This window comes from Ascaphus truei, chromosome 3 (assembly GCF_040206685.1).
Source record: "Ascaphus truei isolate aAscTru1 chromosome 3, aAscTru1.hap1, whole genome shotgun sequence".
Taxonomy (NCBI): domain Eukaryota; kingdom Metazoa; phylum Chordata; class Amphibia; order Anura; family Ascaphidae; genus Ascaphus; species Ascaphus truei.
The window spans coordinates 331,344,649-331,357,009 of record NC_134485.1 but is presented as its reverse complement, the minus strand read 5'-3'; the positions used below and the strand labels follow the sequence as shown (position 1 = coordinate 331,357,009).

The 12,361-nt window shown below is 41.3% G+C and overlaps 1 protein-coding gene across 2 annotated transcripts in view; it reads right to left on the bottom strand.

The window, feature by feature from the left end:
• LRP1 (LDL receptor related protein 1) overlaps positions 1-12,361 on the bottom strand; it is a 374,671-nt gene that overhangs the window by 34,348 nt on the left and 327,962 nt on the right. For both annotated transcript variants that reach the window (XM_075591499.1, XM_075591500.1), the window contains exons 61-67: positions 11,415-11,603; positions 10,534-10,682; positions 9,953-10,046; positions 9,235-9,351; positions 6,719-6,838; positions 1,715-1,837; positions 342-467 (exon numbers count right to left, since the gene is read on the bottom strand). In XM_075591499.1, the coding sequence (XP_075447614.1) occupies positions 342-467; positions 1,715-1,837; positions 6,719-6,838; positions 9,235-9,351; positions 9,953-10,046; positions 10,534-10,682; positions 11,415-11,603 (918 nt within the window). The remainder of the gene's footprint in view (positions 1-341; positions 468-1,714; positions 1,838-6,718; positions 6,839-9,234; positions 9,352-9,952; positions 10,047-10,533; positions 10,683-11,414; positions 11,604-12,361) is intronic.

Here is a 12,361-nt window from a genome sequence, read left to right as displayed (position 1 = left end):
TTGTATTGGAGGGAATAGCACAGTATAGTAATGTGGGCTATTTTACCATGAGAAGACAGTTCCTGAACAGCAGCCAAATAGGCTTATCAATATCGAAGGTGTTATCAGGACAAGATACATTTTTAGAAGGCAGCCTTAATACTGTTAACACTTTGTCAGGGAGAATGGTATGTTAAGCAGTGAATTCAACAATGGATTACTATGTGCTGTATGTGCAGTTTAACAGATTGACACTACAATGACAAATTCAACAATTATTGATGGCTGTAAATGGGTAACTAGGAGGCTTTTCTAGAAGAGGATCTTTCCAAACGGTTCCATTTTAAGGCACAGCCTCATACCGCACTCTTCTTTAGGCTCATCTGAGCCATCTCCACAGTCATCCTCTCCATCGCATTTCCAGCGGGCAGGGATGCACCGGCCAGAGTCCTTACACCGGAATTCATCCACACCGCAGGTCATCTGAGCTGCATGACAAAGCAGGGGAAAGACTGGGTGAATGCCATGGCCAATGCAATATATTTATCCTGAAGGTAACTCTCACACTGGGGCTCCAGATATAATGTGCACTGTTTATAGAACACCAAAACTGGTCTGCACACTCATTCACAAAGAAGAGTCGTTTGGGAGACATCCCATATCCAATGAAATCCACTATGTTAGAGTAACCAGAACAAAATAAAAATTGGAGAGCAGCATTTACACAAACAGCACGTAAGCAAATCAATATATTGCATGGAAGGCATTGTAGAAATGTGAATTTGGGAGCATTGATTAAATACTATGGTTGCAGGGAACCTTTCCCCTTAAGCCATTTATTGATATTCGTTTTCAATTCTCTTTAGTAGAAAACGGGTGGCATAAAATGCATGTGTTTCTTGAGAAAGTGCAGATTTACACTTTTTACTTTTTGGCACAAAAAAAACCCTGCTCTGTTAACATATTAAATTTCCAGGATTTGTTAAATATTTGTATTTTTCAGAAAAGATGCGATTTTGATGGAAATAAGGACACTATAGTAATAGGGAGACCCTTAAAGCAGCAGTTCAGTCAATAACCTGCATGTGTGTTTTTTTTTTTTAATAAATCAGTTCTGTACTAAGAAAAAATACTTTTAGCATTTTCTGTTTTAAAAAAACAACTTTGAAAGACCAATTTTCTTGTATTCTATTTTAACAACCATTTGCTAAGGCACTGCCCCTTCATGTCCTGTCACAAGCCCTGGCACACCCCTTTGTCAGCCCTGCCCTCCCTCTAGCACATGTCAGTGCAGGAGTGCTCATGAATATTCATAAGCTTCCACTGAGTGACAGAAGCAGAAGAAAAACATATGCCAGCTCTAATGATGTCACCAGATTTCGCCGATCAATACATGGAGAACGAATTGACCTGCAGTTATGCAGTTCTTTAGGTAAGTAGAGATTGCCCACATGAAACTATTGAAGTAAAAAAATAAATAAAAAAAATAAAAAAAGACTGAACTGCAGCTTTAAGCCATCCTTCTCATTGGGAGCACAATAGCTATTAACTCGTTAAGTAACTGTTACGCAAAAGGTCACAGGGCACATTATCACATCGTAGACCCAACATATTCAGAAGCAGTTGTGCCGTGTTACTCCACTGACAAAGCACCCCCCCCCCCCTCTCCTGATGACCAACAGGCCACAAGAGATCGACACAATGGGCAGCTGAGAAGGTTAAAAGGGGTTCCTACTGCAGTTGTCAGGCTCGTCAGATGCATCCATGCAGTCGTTATCTCGATCACACACCCAGACGCGAGGGATACAGCGCTTGGTGATGGCGCACTGGAACTGATTCGGGGCGCATGTGACCTCAGCTGTGTGTAACAGAGACGAAGAAAGTCCATCAATTAGATGAGAAATAATGTAATACACATTCATCTCACACCCATCATTGCATACAGCATCAGTCATATCAAATTCGCTTGTTATAGTAAAAAAAATGTAAACTATAAGAAGACTGTTTTTTATGATGTGATTCATTCACATTTTAATAGTATTCATTAAGGTGCTGCTCCAATTTCTCAGCCCCAATTTATTTATTTGCTTTAGTTCTTTTCTTATGAATCACTGCTGGATACGTGTCTCCATGTTGGTATGAATCTAACTAGCTGCCTGCAAAATCAGTATATTGAGGATATTCCGAATAATTTGCTGTTGTTCTCTTAGTACTTCAATGTTTGGACCTGCGTAAATCATGCTCTATGAATGGTGCTATATGAAGAAGTGCTTTCAGTTTCATTGCTCCTATGTGTAGCTACGCGGATGGGAGAGCACAATTAAGAAACAGATCTCAAATTAATTCCCTGTGTTCCTACACAACAGTGTGTGAGCAGCTTTCTTTGCCCCTTCCAAACCAAAAGGTGTAAGCCACATATTGCTTCGCAATGTAATGCAGGGACCCCTGGCTGAACAGGTGGTCATTACGATGATCACTAGTTGACTAGAATAAGGGAATCCTTTAGCATGTCTAATAAAAATACAGGACTTTCTTAACGTATTAGTTTATCTAAGAGGAATTTCAGGTTAAGGTAGCAATATTCTAGGCACTATCAGACCTTACTGAGGCTTTGATTGCAGACTGAAACATTGGTGAGATATCCTTATTCTGTAGATACTGCACTTCAAAAATGTAAATTGGTTTAATGTGCCCCATTATTATTATTATTATTATTATTAAAGTGCCCCATTATTATTATTAAAGTGCCCCGTAGGAGCTGTGTATCGTACACTAGTTTCATCTAATGATCAATACACATCATAAAGAACTAATGGTAATAACAAATCATACCATATTTATTGGGAAGAACAATCAGTTTTTCTGCGTGCCTTCCTCAGGACTTACCATGCACCATTATACCATGGAGGTTACATATTCAGCTCCCAAGTGTGTTTATTCTGTATGTGTCTTAGTCAGACACAAGCATTCATTCAGACAGTGTCTTACAGCTGAAACAAACCAGCTGGTCTGCACTATTTTTAGCGCCAGAAACACTCTGGTTCCCAAGATACCTTTTGATGTGCCAGTATTTCTGGTCCCTTTTTGGGAAGTCAATATGGCCCAAGTCGCACTCCCACAGGGCAAAAGGAAGCGGATATGTCATCAGAGCATGGCATTTACGACTTCCTATTGGATGACCCCAGCAGCCATATTTGATTTTACGGTCACATAAATAGGTAAATATCTCGAATATTGGAACTATAAATAGGTAAATATCTTGAATATTGGAACTATAAATAGGTAAATATCTCGAATATTGGAACTATAAATAGGGCGGTTTGGCTCCTGGGGACTCCAAAAATGAAGGGATTGACTATTTTAAAACAGGCAATGATCTGTTATCCAGACATCACCTATTTAACTGTACTATATAAACCCTGCCCAAATCGCTTACTGCAAGTGGTGTAAATATGCAACAAAGTCCCTGTGTGATAAATCGGTGCTAGAAAAGCATGTAGGAAATGATTACATTAGCATCAATGATATAATCACTTGGAGAATGAATCTATATTCTACAACCTTATTCCATTCTTGCAATGTATGACATCCAACAAATACATTGACTGGGAATTTACATATTAACATTTGTTTTCCAATTTCCATTGTAAACTGCTGACAGAACCATACAATATACTAATACTATGGGCAGAGAAAGACGACGATGCCCATTTGTGGGAAGGAATTCAAGGACAGAGTTTGTGGGCAAGGGGGCAATATAACACTATTAAAAACTACGTGACTTTATGGCTTGCTTAAAAACAATAGTAAAGAAATAAAATATATATTTTATATCAGAAAAACTAAATTAAAACACATATGGCTTCAGCAATGCAGCAGGGCTAGCAAATAATGCAAATATCTCTGAAGAAATTCAATAAAGCCTTTGAATGCAAATTAAATAAAAAAGCATGTTATAACACATAGAGTTTATCTACTTATATAGGTAATAAACTTGCAGGGTTACATGTAATACGACTTCTTCATGACGTGAATGGTGTGGTGGTTTAAATCAGGGAAGCTAGAGGCAGCTTATTATACCACTGCTTTGCATTAGCTTTCAGCCAACCTCACATGGAGTTACTGTACGGAAAAGCATCAGGAACTAAAAAGGGAAGCAGTCACAAAGCACCTGGTGGCAGCCATAAGAATGTGAGTCACATTAGATTGCATGAGTGGGTTTGGACTGATTCATTGATGCTTTGTTACTATGGAGTATGTTTGTGATGTACTACCACCGATCACAATTAGAAAAAAGTCAGAACAAAGAAACCCTAGACCAATAAACCTAAGCAGCATTCAGTTAGAAGGAAGTATCAGGCATTTTATACAGAAATGGCTACATTATAGGCCTAATATGGCTTTTTAGGAGTGGCAAAGTGAGTTAAGGACACTGACACCGACAAAGGCCAGGTCCATAGTGCCTTCGCCCGTGCAGAGGCGTGCGCGGCCGTGATGTCACCCCGCTTGAAGCGGGTGCGTTTTTCAGCGGCCATGGTGCGTGCGCCGTCCGTGGGCGTGTCTAGCTGGTTCACCCTCATTGGGCGATCCTCACACGTGACCGGCCTGTCGCGCCCCCTCCTGCTTTCGCACGCACGCCACATGGACGCGATCACTGCCCTAAGGCAGTCTGTTCACTCAGCCGCATGGTCTGCGGTACCATGGCCCCAACCTTAGAAGCACAGGAGCCTGGTTACAATCCCAGGTTAGACTCATTCGAACAGTGGGAAGGTCACTTTCTCCCTGTGCCTCAAGAATCACAAATAGATTGTAATCTCTACAGGAGAGAGACGCATTGTGCCTGCAAAATTTGATGTACAGCGCGGTGTACACCGTCAGCGCTATATAAGGGGAAAAACATTAAGTGCATATTATAATTTAGGGCAGATATATCACGTCCGCTTCATGAGGAATACCTAACATTTTGGATTTGTTTTGCCTTAACAAGGTATTTTTAGTAAATGCATTTACAATATTAAGCATAGAATGACTGTGGAGAAGGGACTACCACTCCCTTATAAGTCTTGTGACCGGTGATGTCACCATAGGGAGGGGAGATGGAAGGGTATATAACACAATGTTCTAGAAGCAGGTTCCTCCGAGTTCTGGCAGAGAGCCTCGCAGTGAGTCTTGTAAATAGGTTTAAGTATATAGATATGTATATTATTTATTTATAAAATATTTTACCAGGAAGTAATACATTGAGAGTTACCTCTCGTTTTCAAGTATGTCCTGGGCACAGAGTAAAACAAATAATACATGGTTACAAATACAGTTACATAAATGAACAAGGTATACATTTATATACAAGACATTGCATGCACAGTTAAAGAAAATATATATTATGAGCGTATGAAACAGTTACAGACCAGATTAAAGTGTGAGACAGCCTTAGATTTGAAAGAACTTAAGCTGGTGGTGGATATGAGAGTCTCTGGTAGGTTGTTCCAGTTTTGGGGTGCACGGAAGGAGAAGGAGGAACGTCCGGATACTTTGTTGAGTCTTGGGACCATGAATAGTCTTTTGGAGTCTGATCTCAGGTGATAGGTACTGCATGTGGTAGGGGTGAGGAGCTTGTTCAGGTAGCTGGGTAGCTTGCCCAGAAAGTATTTGAGGGTGAGACAGGAAAGGTGAACTTTGCGCCTAGACTCTAGTGATGACCAATCTAGTTCTTTGAGCATTTCGCAGTGATGTGTGTTGTAGTTGCATTGGAGAACAAAACGACAAATTGAATTGTAGAGGGTGTCAAGTTTGCTAAGGTGGGTTTGAGGAGCCGAGCCATATACTATGTCTCCATAGTCAATAATTGGCATTAGCATCTGCTGTGCAATACGCTTTCTGACCAGGAGACTTAGGGAGGATTTGTTCCTGTAAAGTACCCCTAGTTTGGCATAGGTCTTGGTTGTCAGGGTATCAATGTGCATCCCGAATGTTAAGTGGGAGTCAAGCCATATGCCCAGGTATTTAAAACTAGTGACAGGTGTGTCACTATTAAGAGTGTCCTGTCCGTGTTTATTATTTTCAGTTAAGGAACGTGCCCTATATATACTTAGTGCCTATACAGTAGTAAGCATATATTTAGCAGGGGTTCTCAGAGTATTAACTCCGGAGAATAACTGGATTGGCTCCACCGGAAAGTTCTTAGTAAACTTCTGATCCAGTATGCTTGGATGAGGTATGCCTTACACAGCAATGGGATACTGATACTAGAAATCAGAGTGTATTCCCAACGGGGGCCCACTTGAGATGGGGCATTATTGACGCTATGCACGAGATTGCCAATCTAACCAATACTAAGGGAAACAAGTACAAATAGCTCCCTATTTTAGGAGTGAGAGCTACCAGGGGAAGTAGCACAGAATAACTTTCTGATTTGCCCCCAGTTAATATGTCTAATGTGATGTCCTTTTATGACGAGCCTTATAAATGGCTTTGAATAAAGCTCTTTTTGTACTATAAAAGTTCCCGGCACCCATCCTTATTGTATCTGCATACCCATGCCCAGCCCGCACCGACCCAGCACCCTGAACAGGTATGAGAGACTGAGCACTGCCATGTATATAGTCAATTCAATGTAAACTTCTTTAGAGCCGGACAAGGAGGGTTACACCTATAATAATGACCAGAAGTGACCTAATGACAAAACATGATGCTTTATACAGCACTGTGAGCACTGCCTGCAACTCTGTGAAATACTCACGACAATCCTTCTCATCCTCGCCATCCCCGCAGTTGTCCTGCCCGTTGCAGCGGAATATGCCGGGTATACAGCGATTGGTGTTCGTACATTTGAACTGGCTAGGCAGACACACGTGGATATCTGCGAGTAAGAGCAAAAGAAAATCAATGAAGCTAAAGTAATTGCATTAGCTCAGAACTATCCTCTTTGGACTTTAGCGCAATGCGCAGGATACAAAAACTCATCTCACCCTTCCCCGCTTATAAACACTTTTCACAACTTTCTGTCCCGCTTTATTCAGTAGGCAGAGCCTCAAAAAAAGTGTCATGACATGCAATGCATCTTTACACAGATTAAACATAAATGCTATTGCATAGAATATTTCCATCGTCTACAAATATTTAAAGCAACGTTTTACATTTGACCGGGGGGGAAGAGAATATTCCCCGCCCATCCTATGAAAATAAATATGCTCCTCTGGCTGTATCTCTATATGCATCTAGCCCATGAAGCTTGTTGGCACGTTTACAGTAACTTCTATTAACAGGTAGACAAAGATTTACACCAGACCTGCTAAGTCTATAATACCTACTGTATATAGTCATAACAGAGTCCTTAGTCCGGAAGAGACACCAACCCAGGATAACAGTGAACACTAACGACACAGGTTCGACGAGGGAGAGATGATGCACTACTGGAAAAAATAATTGCTAGAGTGTGTCCCCAATAAAAAGGTTTTAATGGATCAAAGCATGGTATACAAAACGAGCCCTATACCATGCTTTGATCCATTAAAACCTTTTTATTGGGGACACACTCTCTAGCAATTATTTTTTCCAGTAGTGCTTCATCTCTCCCTCGTCGAACCTGTTGCAATCTTTGGAGAACCGGCAGCACACACCTATGAAGGAAACAGACCCACTGAAGACCACTCTACAAAACAGTGAGTGATTTGCTCCTTTACACACCAAACAAATCCTATTCAATGAGTGAGACTGGACACAAGCAAGTGTGAGTATTCACCAATCAAGAGGTGTTGCTCTTCCGGTTTATTGATATGTTGGATATGGTGTAATATTGGTTAAATGGTCTGTCATTCTGTGGGACACTTCAAGGAAATGGAATTATGGTTATCATATTTTAGGAAACCAAGCAGCTGGTTGGGTCTGTGTTAGAGCACCATACAGCTTTTTTTGCTCCACTAACGACACAGACATGTTAACTAGGGTAAATCTATCTGGTCCCCCTGCCCCCCCTTTTTTTTTTAATCCAACAAGTATTTTAAAATATTTCATTTTACTGTTCACATTTCCTTGGTAAACAAAAGGTTTTACGATGTTTGGGAAATGATCGTATTACTAAATGGCATGATATAGTCATTAATACTGTTTGCTTAGCTTTGTTCTTTTGTTTACAAAGTAATTCTGGTGCCCATCTTTCGTCATACAGATCAACATAAGTAGCTTGTGGGCTTGGTCCCAATGTCTCCACCACAACGCATAATTATTTTTCTCAAGATAGAAATAAGATAATTATTTTAAAGGTTGAAATCTTTCTAAGGAAGCGAAATAAACGGAGCTCTAAAAATAAATAGAAAATGAAGCCGCTAGGTAGAACTGAACCTTTAATCCCTTGCGTGTCGGAAGGGCCACAGCTCCTGCAGCACATCGCGATTACGTGACCGCTCCTCGGAGCGATCACGTCACTGCGTGTCACTGATGATGGGAACGGAAGAGTCTGCAGGAGCGCAGAAAGCATAGAAAACGAGCAGAAAGCCCACAATGTAGCGACTACATCATGCAGCATTGGGTATGTGCAGTTAGGGTACACTGCTCTAATTATACGGAGCACACAATACTGTTTTGTATGCCATCATTCTCCAAGCAGAGGAAACCTAATACTGTCAGTGTCAGCAGTCACACTACAATACGTACGGATTTATATTACGGTCTGTAAACTTTCATGGTTTTGTATGTCTGTTATGAATATAAAATACTGCTTTCATCCTGCAGTGCAATGAAAAGAGTAAGGGCTCAAATAAATCAGCGTGGCATCTATAAAATTGTAATCCCTTCAGTGGAAAGATCTTGCAGAACACTCCTGTCAGGCACTGCCAGTCTGTGGTTGCAATGAGGTTAATGTCCTCTGATCTGTCGGCAAAGGGGTTCATGCTTTGCCAAACCCCCCAACACTAACAGAGATATTTGTTTTTCATGGTTTGGACTTTAATATTGAGAGAGAAAACAGGCCCTTGCTCTGCAATATTTTGTAGGCACCTCTGGCAGTGGAGGTGTTAAGCTTGTAAGTCCAACTCCTACTGTACATACCCTGTTTCTTCAGAGCTTCCCTTGGATGGGCCCTCTTCAGAATCTAATACCATACAGAGGTGTAAGGCCAAACAAATTCTAATACACCCAATAATTCAAACCTATGCCTCATATCCATTATCATTATACAGTATGCTACCTGTTGTACACTCACATGACGTTAGACACCACACTGCACACACACAGGTCATTGTAGTAACTGTATCTCACCGCAGTTGGCTTCATCGGAATTGTCCTGGCAGTCATTGTCCCCATCGCATATGAAAGCAGGGTTGGTGCAGATGCCTGTGGAGCACTGGAACTGCCCTGGGCGACACTTGAATTCAGCTGTAGTGAGAAAGTGAGACAGAGTGAGAACAGGGCATATTTTGACTTTTATCCCAGCAGAGTGCTTAGATGTTCATATTAACACCGGGCCATACATTTAATATGAACAATGAGCAAAATCCAAGTTTACATCTTTAAAAGGATAAAATGTATTACATGAAATCAACGGTATGTATGTTGCCTTAAGAAGTATTTATATAATTGAATGCAAGAGTGAACAAGGAAGGGAGACTCACAAGTTGTGAAGGCACTATTTTTATGCAGGGTATTGAGTCCATCAGAAAGATCATGTTGGCGCTTTGAGATGGGGTAATGATATAATAAAAACTCCTTTCATTAAAAGTACATGAGAAGGATATTCTTATGATATGCCAGATAGGGTGGGAGTCGTCACAGCTTGATGTTGGATATCTCTCCAATCTGGCGGTAACTGCCATTCAAGCCAATGGCTGTAACGCCAGATCAGGTTGATAGGCCGCATCAGGTTTCGATGGCTCTCGGCCGTAGGGCGGTGCATTTTGGAACAGTGGAGAGAAGGTCTTAGAGCAGATTTTTTGTGTTACATGAAATATGGTCTGTTCAGTGTAATGTGTCGACTCACGGCACTCTTCAGGCTCATCAGATCGGTCCCCGCAGTCGTCCTCGGTGTCACACTTCCACCAGAAGGGTATACATTTGTCATTTTTGCAGACAAACTAATAGGAGGAACAAGACCAAGACTAAGTCTTATATACCTCTTAGGAATTACTAGCAGATATCAGCCCAAACCCTGAATGTGTTAGTGGCAAGGATACTGTGCCAGTGATAACATGACATCTCTACTGCACTAATAGCATGTATACATGCTTTACTCTAAGCATATACTGTACATACTAAAATATATGACTGTACTGAGAGCCTAAGGAAAGCTTAAAATACTTTTTCCCCTTTACACTAATATTATTTTGGCTGTTTTCCAGGGTAGAACCACACAGTGCAAGTATGGGGCAGAGAGCCTATCTGTCTTTGTGCCTCTGTTCTACACAATGTTGGAAAAATTGTGCAGAGGATCATTAAACGATCCGGATATCCATTTCTCATACTGCTTTCTGAACAGTGAAGATGTTTAAAAATATACAACCAAACACTCTTATAGCTTCTTCCCCCACACCCTCCTCTTCGTTTATACCTATGCTCCAATACCTGGCTAGCAGTGCAGTTGGAGACGCAGGTTTTTCCATCTGCACCAAGGTAGAAGTTAGTGGGACAAGCGCACTTGTACCCTCCGGCAGGTGAAAGAAGGCACAGGTTTGTGCAGCCACCATTGTTGTATTTGCAAGGGTGATTGGGAACTAAAAGAGGAAGAGCGAAAAACCCCAATTAGATTAGACATATGTTGTGGGATGAAGCTTCTGATCATACACAGCCAAACCATCGCAGTACACAGGTACTACAGTGCAGACCACAGCAGTGCAAGCTTTACTCACTAAGTGCCTTCCACGTCTGTGCAGTTCAAGTACAGTGGAGCACACAAGTAGCACTGGGAGTCTCACGCAAATGCACATATCATTGAGCCAATGTCAGGGTTTAGTGTATTTATAGAACAGGTACATAATGTAGAAACACAGAACAAGATGCCCATACAGAAAGACTGCACACAAATGACAATTTATACACAGGACACCAACAGTATAGCAGTAGCAGCGCAAACCCGCAACTACAGTATGTACACATTCAGACTCATCATTCCTACACAGAACATAGCATAGCAAATACAGAGGTAGTGCGAGCTCCTCCTCCCAGACATAATTCATTCCTTTACAATCCCTTGTTGTAGAACAGTGGTGGTCATGTTGTAGCGATTTGCTGGATATGGTTTGGCATCTAAACACAAGGACTGTTATAAATACAATTATCAGATCTAAAGGCAGCTGGGGATTGGTCAGGTATAGTATAAAGAACTAATACAAGTTTTAAAACTCTTCACCTTGTTTTAAACTTTAGTCTGGACAAATAAATAATTTCTAATTAATATCCTTAAATTATAAAGGGAGGCTTGTCCTGGAAGCTCATCTGAGACTCACCGTCTGGCTGCCTGTACGAGTGGTAAATGTGGATGTCCATGGGCCGGTGGAGGGTGCTTATCAGCATGGACTTGTCTACACCTCTTGTTTTGTGTGCTCGATTTATAGATTTGGTCTCCCAGTCTGTCCAATATATGTAATCCTCAAAGAGCGTCAAGGCAAAGATGTGGGGTATATGTTGAGTAAGCACTGTGGAAAGAGGAGGGATGAGAATAACAGAGGCATCAACAACCTCATGACACACCTCTTATTTCCTTCCACCACCGTTTATTTATTCACTTTTCTCTAGTTGTACACACATCATTACTGCTATTTAACCACCTGAACTTCTCCCTTCTTAATTTGATGGTTCCATTTCCTACTTTACCACCCCAAAAATATTTTTCTTCCACTATCTTTCCCCTCTTATCATTTCATATTTGTCTCCTCTTCGTCTTGTCTCTTCAATTTTTCCATCCCTCACTGTATTTACGTGTGCGTGATGTATGTATGTGTGTATTATGTATGTATGTATGTATGTATGTGTGTGTGTTGTGACAAACGGCTTACTCCGGGGGCTCCGCCGTCTGTCCGGATCCACTAGAACATTGTCTTTTTAGGGTGAGTAACACGAGGAGACATGAGATAAAGTTCATTTTAGCAGGCTTCTGTCTGGTTTATTCAGTCCCAGGCACTGGGACTGCAACACTTTGCAAACAATGCACAAAATAAACCCTGCTCAACTGAGCAATAACTAGACACAGGATCACCCTGACTAGGGTTGGGCGGCTTGCCCGCTTCCAACAAATCAAAATAGCAAACTTCACAGTCAAAGGTAGTACACAAAGGACAGGTGACAGAAATCGGGCAGCTAATTCTGGTCTGGATCCCTCATCTCTCAGTTCCAGCACCTGCAAAACTGTGGGATGGAGGACATCCATTCTGTGGCTGCTCTTCCCAGCCTAAAC